At 47.4% G+C, this 12,191-nt stretch overlaps 1 protein-coding gene across 2 annotated transcripts; it reads left to right on the top strand.

Moving 5' to 3' along the window:
- The first annotated feature begins 2,625 nt into the window (after nt 1-2,625).
- TNIP2 (TNFAIP3 interacting protein 2) lies at nt 2,626-10,558 on the top strand. Of its 2 annotated transcripts, none has more exons than XM_068149607.1 (6): nt 2,626-2,771; nt 5,452-5,757; nt 7,659-7,742; nt 8,300-8,581; nt 8,947-9,066; nt 9,536-10,558. In XM_068149607.1, exons 1-6 carry the CDS (start codon nt 2,682-2,684, stop codon nt 9,815-9,817), a joined length of 1,164 nt encoding a protein of 387 aa, XP_068005708.1. In that variant the 5' UTR covers nt 2,626-2,681; the 3' UTR covers nt 9,818-10,558. The 2 variants fall into 2 exon arrangements, with proteins under 2 accessions (XP_068005708.1, XP_068005707.1); XM_068149606.1 differs by having other exon boundaries at nt 2,626-3,146.
- The last annotated feature ends 1,633 nt before the right edge of the window (nt 10,559-12,191 follow it).

The following is a 12,191-nucleotide window of genomic DNA, read 5'->3' as shown; positions in this document are numbered from 1 at the left end:
GAAGAGACCTCGAGGATCATCGAGTCCAACCTATCAACGCAGACCTCATGACTAGACCATGGCACCAAGTGCCACGTCCAATCCCCTCTTGAACACCTCCAGGGACGACAACTCCACCACCTCCCTGGGCAGCACATTCCAATGATGAACGACTCGCTCGCTGAAGAACTTTCTCCTCACCTCGAGTCTAAACCTCCCCTGGTGCAGCTTGAGACTGTGTCCTCTTGTTCTGGTGCTGGTTGCCTGGGAGAAGAGACCAACCCCTTCCTGGCCACAACCACCTGAGCCTCCTCTTCTCCAGGCTAAACAATCCCAGCTCCCTCAGCCTCTCCTCACAGGGCTGTGCTCAAGGCCTCTCCCCAGCCTTGTTGCCCTTCTCTGGACACATTCAAGTGTCTCAATGTCCTTCTTAAACTGAGGGGCCCAGAACTGGACACAAGACTCAAGGTGTGGCCTAACCAAAGCAGAGTACAGGGGCACAATGACTTCCCTGCTCCTGCTGGCCACACTATTCCTAATGCAGGCCAGGATGCCATTGGCCCTCTTGGCCACCTGGGCACACCGCTGGCTCATATTCAGGCGGCTGTTGATGAGTACCCCCAAGTCCCTCTCTGTTTGGGAGCTCTCCAGCCACTCTGACCCCAAATAGTTTTTCTTATGTCTGGCTGTGTCCTCATTTCAGCCTACACCCATCGTCTCCATGAAAAGCTGAAATATCCTACCTTGCATTTCACACACATCAGCATCAAGAGGCTTCCAATCCATCACCAGTGGAATTGAGCCTCTCAACTTCCAAGTTCCATATCTTCTCCCTTGATCATGTTCTGATTCCTGCAAATTCTTCCACACAAATTCTTCACAGTTTTGTCTTTTTACCATGACACCTACAAGCAGATAGATACAGCAGACATACATAACATAGGAGACTGCTCCATATCACACTGACTGAATTCTTCTCTTTGTACCCACCCTACCTCTGAAGGTGATTTTCACTGAGTCTGTAACTGGACAATGTACTTTGTGGTCCAGCAACCTCTTCTTTGACTGTGCTGAACCTAGCATGATAAGGCTATGAGCACATACAGAGCTCTGTGGTGTATAGCTGACTGTATATGTGCAGATATATACACACAATAAACATTATTACTGCTAATAATCAAATGTAGCCTAGGTTAACCTTAAAACAATGTGCTGCTTTAAGGCTTTTTCCTTCCAAGCTGTTCTACCAGTATGAGAATGTGGCACAACTAAACTAGTACGAACACTACTTCACATCAGCCCCGCTTACCATGATCCCCTCTTCCTGTAAGAAATGCCATACCAGCAGAACCTCTCCAGTAGCTGTATTCTGAAGGTATAAACAGCAGCTGATAATAGGAATTTTAGTGGCTAGAAGCTTTTGGTGTGTTCTTCCTAGTAAAAAGTGTCAGGGCAAGAGAAAACGTCAAGTTGCACCAGGGGAGGTTGAGGTTAGGTATCAGAAGGAACTTCTTCCCTGTCAGAGGGTACCCAAGAACGGTGGTTGAATCCCTACCCCTAGAAGTGTTTCAGTTTCAGAGGCAGAGATGTGGTGCTGAGGGCCATAGTTTAGCTCCAGACTTGGTAGAGTTCGAGAATAGTCGGCAGGCTGGCTGAGGCTCTGGCCAGCCTGATCTAGTGTGGGGTGTCCCTGCCCATGGCAGGGGGGCTGGAACTAGATGATCCTTGTGGTCCCTTCCAACCCTGAATGAAACTATGACTGGATGGTCTCAAAGGTCACTTCCAACCAGAATGATTCTGTGATTCCTAACCAAGCTTCTCCTCAAGATCTGTAGCGGTGTGTGGCCTTTGAGAGGAGATGTGCTGCTTTGTCTGTGTCCAAAGCCCTCCCCTGGCGGATGCCACGCGCTGTGGAAGCTTTCTGAAGTGTCTGTGCTGGCAAAGACAGAGCGGAGACTCCGCCGCGGCTCCGGGCAGGGCCTCTCGCCGTGGTGAGGGTCGCGGCCGCCTAGGCCTCCCCCGTCAGCTCTGGCCCGTCAGCCCCGGGGCCTCTCGGGGAGACGGTGCGAGGCGGGCGGCCCGGCCGCGGGGGTCGCCGCCGGAGGGAAACTCCCGCTCCGCGGAGGGAAACTCCCGCAGCGGCTGCTGCTGGCGCACGGCGCTGCGGGGCTTTCGCAACGCGGGGCCGGCCCCGTCTGCCAGCTCCTCGGGGGCCGCTCGCTGCTTCGGGCCTCTTCTTCCCGGCCTCTGGCCGGTCCCACCTTTGCCGTGACCACCTCCTTCCCGCGACCGGCCCGCGCTCCCCCTCCTTTGGCCCCTCCTTCACCGGCCTCCCCCTTCAAGCACCCTAGCCTCTGGCTCGGCATGGCCTCCCCCGCTTTCCCCCCGCGGCCTCCCTCCCGGCCTCAGGCCCCTCGCCCGCAGGTTTCAGCCCGTTTCAGATGCCCCGGCACATGCCCCGGCGGCCTTCTCTTCACCGGGGTTCCCCAGCTCAGCCCTGCCCCCGGGGCCGCCTGCCACCGCGGGGTTCCCCCTTCCGCCGAGGCGGAGCGTGCCGCAGCCCTGCCCGCCCAGCGCGGCGGCGGGGAAGCGGCGAGGCGGATCCTGCGAGCCCTTAAAGCAGCGCAGCCAGCCTCTGGCCGCGGTGAAGGCGGAAGAGCGGAGTACTAGCGGCGGCCCTGCCTGGCGCCTCCTGAGTTTATATGCAGCTGGACGGGTTTCTGCTCGCCCTAGAGAAGAAAGAGAAGGGGCAGCAGGGGGACCGCGGCTCACCTTCCCCGGCCATGTGCTCGGTAAGCGAGGCCAGCAGCACAGAGCCCTTGGTGGCCCGCTTCAAACAGGTGGAGGAAACGCTGGAGAAGCTGCACCGGGAAAACAGGAGCTTGAAGAACAAAGTGCCCCGGTACAACGCGCTCTGCACCCTGTATCACGAGTCGGCGCAGCAGCTGAAGCAGCTCCAGCTGCAGCTGGCCGCCAAGGAAGCGACGATCCAGGAGCTGCGGGGCAGCCTGGCCCGGCAGCAGCAAGCGGGCAGCGAGGCGGGGGCGGCGGGCGCGGAGCCGGCCCGATCGCTGGTAGAGAGCCTGCTGGAGCAGCTGGGCCAGGCCAGGGAACACCTCAGAGACAGCGAGAGGCTCTCGGCCAAAAGAGTGGAAGCTCTCAGCCAGGTAAAAAGTCGAATACCTTCGAAACAACGCTAGCAGGCCGTGCCGTGCCGTGCCTTGTCTCCCTGGGAAATAGGGTGCGGGGATGCCCCAATAGGGGCTACAGCAGCCACCGCGGGAGCTGCATTTCTGTCCGTCCCCTCTAGAAACAAGAGTAATGTAAGCTTAGTAAGGCCAGCAGTAGCTGTCCGCATGGAGCATGCAGAGGTTTTAGAGCCTGCTCGCTGGCGCTGATGGAAACAGGAGTCAGGCAGCAGCGCGGACAGCTCCGTGTGACAGGCCCGGGGTGGCACAGCAAGCTGCTGGGGGCACAGCTGGAACAAGAGGGCAAGTGTTTTGGCCTCACAGCGTCACGCTGGTGTGTTTGACAGGACGTGCTCTATCGCTGTGTGCCCAGAGTTGGACTGGGCCCAAGGCAATCTGCCATCTGCATTCAGCAGGGGTTCCCCTGCCTGAAGTCCAAGAAGGTAATCATAAAATCTTAAACTAAGAGCTTAGCATGGCATTATAAAACTTCATGTTTGCAGAAGGAGAAGGAAAAATACTCAAACCCTCTGAAGGTGGAAGCTTCATAACTGCTTACAGAGGAACAGAGGTCACAGTTTTGTTCTGCAAGATGCCACCCCTTTTTCTATTCAAATGGTGTGGTTCAGTGCACTTAAAAAGTAGTTTTTTTCTCTTGACATGAAGGCAGCACCTTGGTAGGTGGAGAAGTAAGGGTCAAGTGTGGCTTGGGAGGAGACAGATCAGGGAAAATGGCATAGGTTCTGATAGGAAAAGTCTAAAAGCTGCATTCCTTCCCCTCTGCAAACAACTGCTGTTTTGGTTACTGTCACTAAGACTTTCCCTGGTTCAGTCTGAAGTACTTCAAAGAATGCTAAAGCATTTCTTTCTGTATGAAGCTACATAAAGGAATTTCCAGGCTGAGCAGCAATACTTAAAATTGAAACAAGCATTTTTGTAGTAAGTAATCTTTTGACCTAATGCTTATATAAAACACTTTCCATAGATGACACTCACCTAAAATACATTTAAATAAGCTCAGGTTTGGAAATTTGTAATGAGACATGACCTTACTGACCCTTTGCAGACAGATCAGAGGGCTGTGGGAGCTGAAAGTATTTTGAAGTCTCTGGGGGAGATTTAGCATGATGCCAAAGAATTGAAACATCTGTATATGAACATGGGCTGTCTCTGTAAGCTAGATATTCAGTTTGTTCTTTTTAGAGGTAAATATTTCCTGCCTGATCCAAAACACTGAACTTATGGTCACAAAAAATAACAATAAGGGAAAAGATTTTCTGTGAAGTCAGATGCCTGTGTGCTGGCAAAGAAGAGTTCTCCCTGTGATTTACAGCTGTGTCAGCACTCCCCTAGAAGCGGAAGGGAGAGGAAAGACTTGCACCTATCCCATGGTCTCCCCTGGCATTCAGGACATCACCAATTCTGGAGAAGCAGTGCTGCAGAGGTTTCTGTTACCAGCATCCACTATTTTTTGAGGACATCAAGCACAAGTTGCTTTTGGCAGAGTCAGGAGTGGTGTACTTCAGACATGTAGTGCTAGAGTGTGGTTCAGCCCAGACAGCAGGGAAACTTGTTCCTTCTTAAAACACCTGACGAGACTTTAACAGTGCAGTGCGAATGATCCGACAGAGCTTCCAGGTCAACAGGAATGTGTGGTGAGAAGATACACAGTTGTTTCCTAGGAGTATTCCTGTCAGACCTCCCTCACATACCTTGGAGTGTCAGAAGAGTAATTGCTGCCATTAGGATTTCATTCTCTGTTGCTGCTCCTTACTACTCATCCCTGCCTAAGTGGGAGGGTTGCCACATACACTCCCTCTGCTTTGCTCCTGTGGCAGTGTTAGGCAGTGAAAACACTTCACTGGGTTTTAATAAGGTGATTTTCTAGTTCTGTGTTTTATGAGGAAGATCTCTAACTGGTACATTAGAAGGCAGGACCAGTAAGCACTTCTCAGTCTCCATAGTGATTCCTTGTAAACTACTTTGTTCCACGTAAGTTCCATTTTCAGTTTGTTGCTGCCATAGGTCATGTCATAAAACCTGATTGTTCCTTCCTTCTGCTGACTAGGAAGTGCTTGTACAGCTTGTGCAGTTCTGGTTTTGATTGATTGATCTGTCAGTTCCAAGGTGAAGTGATTATGTAGAAGTCAGTTTGATTTCTTTTACTTTTTGAAGTCCTTTGCAGTAAGTACAGAAGCAATATGGAATTCAGCCTGGGATGTATTTTGGCTTTTGAGTTCACTTTACTTGGAAATAACAACTTTCCTCTCACCCTTTTCTTTAGGAAGTACAGAAGCTGAATCAGCAACTAGAGGAGAAAAATGGAGAGATACAGCAGATGATAAATCAGCCTCCATATGAAAAGGAGAGAGAGATCTTAAAACTCCAGAAGAGCTTGGCAGAGAGGGAGAAGGCTCAGGCCACCAGCGATGTTTTGTGTCGTTCGCTCGCCGATGAAGCTCACCAACTCCAACGCAAGTTAGCATCCACAGCAGAAATGTGTCAACACCTGGCCAAGTGTCTGGAAGATAAGCAAAGAAGAGAGAAGGGGAATTCAGATGACCAGATAGCTACAGAAAGATCTAACCCGGTATTGTTACTTGCCACTGTGTTTCTTTAAAGTCTTACTAGCTTCTGAGGTGTTAATTGCAATGTGATAGTTGTAACTGGGGAGTGAGTAGAAACATCCTGGGAAATCATTTCAGGAAGGGTGAGAAGATTACTAGGGCAAGCTCTGAATAACTCCTAGTACCAAAAATATAGGATGAAAGCAGTTGACAATCACTTGAATTTTGGCCCTCTCACTTATCTCAGTCAGAAGCCTGTTTTTGGAAAGGATTTTGAGAGGTCACTTCCAACCTCTGCAGTTCCAGGACTATAATTCCTCCCTGCATGTACAGGTGGTACCACATCTTTATACCACAGCCTGTTGCTCTGCATCACTAGATGGTGCTGTGCTTTTGAAGGTGGTACCTCTTGGTGACTTGTTTAAGCATCTAAATCACAAACCAAAGCAGAGCTATTTCAAAGCAACATTTCAGTTAAAAACTGTGTAACGCGTGTCTGCTCGGATCAGGATTTGGCTTTGCCCACGTAATACAGAGCCACAGAAAGCTGGTCAGGGAAGAATGAGTCAAGGTGTCTTACCTTGTTTCTTTTTTTTCACTCTGGGGTTCCCCCCAGTGTAAGGCAATGTTTCTCCCCAGCAGGGATGCTTACAAAAAATGCTTCAGGATAGAAAGGTGGCAGGGACACAAGGAAACACCTGGATTTTGGTATACTTAGCTGATATTTGGGCCGTGTGGCTTGGCTGTATCATCACCTTGGCTGAAGCTTTTCAGTGGAAGACAGAGGCAGATGATGGTGTTCTGTTGTTCCAGAAGCCAGGATGGCTCAGAGTCGTTAGGTGATTCACCACAGGAAAATGGCATGAAAGGTGCTGCCTCCAGCAGCAGTTCAGAACATTGGGTAGGACACTACAGCCAGTTCTCACAAGAAGAATAATTCCAACTCATGCCCTTGCTGCTCTGTAGTGGCAATGCTGTATTTCACACCACCACTCAAGGATACTTGCATGAGAAACTCTGCACATGCTCACCTCTACTTTGAAAACACTGCAGGAGCATTTCCAAAGAAAGTTTATTCACATTGACTTTATCTGTAAGAAATAGTTAGGGGTTGGCTAGGTCGAAGAAAAAGGGACTTGAAGTCTTGAGTATTATCGTATTTTACGTGCAATTGATAGACAGGAAACCTGATTGACTTTGATATATGTAACAAGCAGCTAACCTTGTGCAGCAGGGACTTCCCTGTTGAAGAAGAGAAATTTCAGATGCAATTACTAGCTGATTCTAGGGAATTTTGTACAAAAGTGCTCTGTATTACTCATGTACACCGGGGGTTTTTAAAGCAGATGTCACAAGTGTAAAAAAGTCTATCACTTACTCAATTATTTAGCAAGCAGGGCTTTTTGCCCCCTACCCTCCCCAGTAATTTCTTCCCATCACTGGCCAAAATTGACAGTACCAACAAAACAAGTTGAAGGCCTATCTGTGTCATTGTCATGCATTCCCCCCACTCCAAACAATAGTTTCCAAGGAGTTTGGTAAACTGTTGGGCTCTGCTGTCAACCGGACAGACCTTCGTGCATGTCAACTGCGGGGTGGTGTTCCTGTGACATTTAGCAGGCGCAGAATTTAGTAAGACAGATGCTTTTAGAACCCCCACACAGGCCTGTTTAAAAACAGTACCAAGGTGGTAAAAACCTGAGTACATTTTTGCTCTGCTTAGTAACAATAAAAGCTGTAGACCATACTATTGGAAATAGTGTCCTAGGTGGAAATCAGCAGACCTTGCTCTACGTGTTTTTGACACTACAGCAAACAGTTTCAGAGGCTTTTCAAATAAGATAACTTCCAGTTTAACAGCATAGCCAAGTAGCTCTTGGAATTTTTCTGTTCAAATAACACTTCCTTTATCTGAAATTTACAGCTTTTAGAGAGTGAAACTTCACTTCAAGCTCTTATTTGCAACCTACAAGATGAAAACAGGATGTTAAGACAAAAAGTAGCTCACGTGAGTACTTTCATTTTGTACAAGATTAAGATTTGATTGATTATGTTGAATGACAGTAAATCTGAAGTAGGTAAGGCCAGACTAATCTAATTAAATGGCAAGGTGATGTGGCTCCAAAACTTTTCCTAGTCCTTTCAACATGGCACAGAGCCTTTGTTCCCTTAGCTAAAAACAACTCTTTACCTTGGTTTTAATATATTGGGGTTTTGCTGTTAAAAATGTACTGCAGAACAAAAATCTTTTGTGTCCTTTCGTACATCAGCACTCCTCCCTAGGAGAACAGCATAGGTCCAAGGTGAATACCAACCCTTCCCACTCCATACTATTGAACACTATCCCTATGAATTGGGAAAGGGGGAATGGTGCCTGTGAGGCCTGCTTGGCTTACAGAGTCCTCATCTGCTGCTGTCCTCTAACGTGGCTTGTCCACACCCCGCAGTTGAGTCAGCTTATTATGTTATCCTTGAGAGAATGCTGGTCCTGCACATTTAGCCAGCCTGTGAAAGATTGGAAGCTTGTGTCCATGCTCTTCATGACTGTCCTGGGTCACCTTTCAGGTGGAAGACTTGAATGCCAAATGGCAGAGGTATGATGCAAGCAGGGATGAGTATGTGAAGAGACTCCACTTGCAGCTAAAGGAGATGAAGTCCCGGCTGGAGCAGCAGCACGGAGTGACCTCAGCACAAACCAATTCTGACCTGATGCACAAAGAGATATTCCGGTTAAACAAGCTGCTGGAAGAAAAAATAAAGGAATGCATAAAAACAAAGAGAGAGTTGGAAGACATGAAGAAGACTAGCGAAGGAGACACTGAGCGCATACAGATGCTGGAACAACAGGTCATTAATTGCTTTTTCCTAGAGGAGGGAATTCTGACTTTTTCCCCCAGACCACTGAAGTCCAAGGAGAAAACAAACCAAAACTATTTCTTTTGATATTTGCCACATCTGACTCTTCAGATACTGAACACACATGTAAAGGAAACTCATTAAAGAACTGGAGGCAGCCCTGCTGGCTTCATTTTTTGTACTGAAAGACTTGGCGGGGGGGAAAAATCCCACAAATACCTTTAGAGTATAGATATGATAGAGAAAATCCTGAGCTTCTGGAAAGAAATATTTACAAAGAAATCACAGCCTCTACTTCTAATCTAACCTGCTAATGCCCTGATTTCTAAAGTACTAACTTGGTAATTCTTTTCCAGGTGCTAGTGTATAAAGATGATTTCACATCTGAGAGGTCAGACCGAGAACGAGCACAGAGCAAAATACAAGAGCTACAGGCAGAAGTTGCATGCCTGCAACACCAGCTAGCAAGAAGACAGGTAAGAAAGCAACATGCTACTCTTGCAGTTAAAGCATGTCAACAGGATTCAGAACAAAAATGTACTTTTAAATGCATAGTTTTAAAGTCTTATTACTTCTAAATCCACTTCACTTCAGCCATGGAAACCTTACATTCTATAGTCAGTTCTAGTGGAGATGTATTACTCTCTTCTAGTCCATTTCCTTTCTGTTTTGGATCAGCAAAGTAAGGGTGAATTGGCAGAAGAGAAGGACAGCCATGGCTCTCCCATCAGTAGTACCTTTGAAGTAGCTTACTGACTGTATCTTGCATCTTCTACAAGCCTTCTTTACAACTGTGTTAATAACACTGCAAGAACTGATGTACACTTTATTTACAAACCTTCTCATAAAAACACGAGTAACATCTCAGCTGAAGGTGGTGAAATAGCCTGTTAGAGAATCTCTTTTTACTGCATCCTTTTCAAGAGCTCCTCTTTCTTTTCCTAGGACACAAGAGACACGAGTAGTCATTTCAGAGGTCACACTGGCAACCAAAATCATATGTACCCCCAGACGAACGTTGAACACCTGCGAGGCAACAGCCCAGGCCAAACAGGCCTGAGAAGGACATCTTCACAGTCTGAACAAGCTTCTCCTCCTGTGGACAATGGAAACTCAGGATCTGAGGGCAGGGCCCAGGGTGAACTTAGATGTCCTCATTGTATGAGGTTTTTCAGTGATGAACTCAGTGATGAATTCCTCAAGCATGTTACTGAATGTTGTCAGTGACCACGTGCTGTGAGGCGCATCAGTCGATCACTACTTCACAGACAGTAAACCTTCGCTCTGTATGCATCTCCTACAGTTCCAAACCAAGAGTAACTCAGATGGACTGCTCTTAGGCTGAACAATATCTACCTCTTACCTGATGTCACCTTCTTTTGGACTTCAGGACAAAGCAAAGTGGTTTTATGAAGAATTATTTTTGACAGCTATGAGGAAGGTGACCTAATGCAAATTCTGCTGCAAACTAAACAGAAAGCTACAGTGGTAGCTAGGTCCAGGGAGCAGCTTGACTCCTGTTCAAGTCTAATTCTTCACAGCAGCCTAAAGGCCTGTGAAAAAAAAAAATTACTGAGCTTGAAGTTTTCCTTCCCTTCTGAAAAATCCAGGCTGAAAGACAGGGGAGGAGCATTTTGGCAAAAGAAAGGAAAAAATCATCTTGTGCTTTGTCTGGACTAAAAGCAAAAGTGCTGCTCTGTCTGCTGACCTTTCGGCCACCTCACCTGAAAATCCTTGAGACCCACTGAGATCAGGAGAAGTGAAGCCAACATTGAAGGGCTGGCCATTGACTCAAGCTAGCCTGCTTCTTTGCACAGAACCTCTGTACAGCAATATTTATTTTTTCTGTGCCTAAGTGATTATTTCAGACATCTGTAAGTGTGTGTGTGTGGTTACTGGCTGTATTCCTATTTCACCTAAGGATTATTTTTATAATAAAAGTGATTCAGCAGTGGCTTTACTACATGAGTGAAGGGGGTCAGAAGTTTCTCTTTCAGGATGAAGTATTTAAATGTGAAAGAGTCCCAGTGACTATCCTAACTAAATGTTTCAGGTCAGAATTACTTCATTCCTTCAGTGACAACCAGTGTCTCAGCCTTATTTTCAAATGAACATTAAAAGTCACTCCTCATTGCTGAGAGGAAGAATGACCTGTCAGAGGCACCAGAACACCCTGAGTGTCTGACCCTGCCACACAGTTGTGACAACACCACTGCTAGCTTAGGTTTTGTTTTATCCCAGCTACACCAGAGAGAACATCATAGTATCATAGTATCATCAACAAACAGCATGGGACTGTTTTGAGAGGAGGTATCAGAAGCTGAAGTGTACAAATGTAACAGGGTCACAGCTAGTTTCTCACCATGTCCCAGCTGGAATTAGGGATGGGATACAAAGTGAAGACCTCGAGCCACCTGTCTCCTCAGGAGGGTTGTGGATATTTTCCTTGCTGTTTCCTTTTCAGGATCCTGTTACAGCCCCAAAGTTTATGACAATGTTCCTTAAGGTGGGATATTCCAGTATCTGAAGGGGGCCTACAAGAAGGCTGGGGAGAGACTTCTCAGGATCTCAGGTAGTGATAGGACTAGGGGGAATGGAATGAAGCTGGAAGTGGGGAGATTCAGACTGGACATGGAGAGGAAGTTCTTCACCATGAGAGTGGTGAAGCCCTGGAATGGGTTGTCCAGGGAGGTGGTTGGGGCCCCGTCCCTGGAGGTGTTTAAGCCCAGGCTGGATGAGGCTCTGGCCAGCCTGATCTAGTGTGGGGTGTCCCTGCCCATGGCAGGGGGGTTGGAACTAGATGATCCTTGTGGTCCCTTCCAACCCTGACTGATTCTATGATAACCAAAGGTGATGCCTAGGCCATTGCATGGAGCATGCTGGTACAATGGCTCTTAGTAACCTAATCTTGGGAGTGGATTGCAAGCCTGTGATTGATTACAAGCTTGTTTTTCCCAACACAACTTGCATAAGCATCCAGAAAAAAAATCTCTGCTTTCTTTTTTTTTTTTTATGACCATTTTATACATTGCCTTTTAAGGTCTCAGAGATCAGATGCAGCCCACAGAATACAGACTGAGAGGCATATGATTAAACTTCCTGTGGCATAAGCTAATCTTGCTTTTTCTGCCTGTTCTCCTTAGACAAGCCTTGTTTACAGCTTCAGTGTCCACCAGTTCCATAGTGCCAGTGACTGATAACAGAATATGGCCTTTATTGATTCACATTACAAGAGAGTTAAACACAAGGAAAAGGTAGAGCCTGGCAGTGTATTGTATCTCATTGGCTTGAGATGATCACTGCTTCTACATGCAGCAGGCAGAAGCTCAAGTCGATTTCGCTTGTGTTCATCCTTGTGGGTGGAGAGGGACAGACCAACCCACAGATGTTGGAGATAGATGCAAGAATTAGACAAAAGAATCTGCAGTACAGGGAGAATAATGTTATCTACTCTTGGGGATTTAAGACCTGTGAATTGGAGTCCAAATCCTGGGAAAGGAGAGCGTGTCAGTGCAGGGAAACAATCTCCATAGAGGACCACACTGGACCACCAAACAAGTAGACAAAGTTATAGATCAGGCACGAATTAGAGCTGCCACCT

The sequence above is a fragment of the Melanerpes formicivorus genome, unplaced genomic scaffold, assembly GCF_026170545.1.
Source record: "Melanerpes formicivorus ecotype bairdi unplaced genomic scaffold, bMelFor1.0.p_v2 SCAF_18, whole genome shotgun sequence".
NCBI lineage: Eukaryota > Metazoa > Chordata > Aves > Piciformes > Picidae > Melanerpes > Melanerpes formicivorus.
This window is presented reverse-complemented; position numbering and strand designations above follow the sequence as displayed.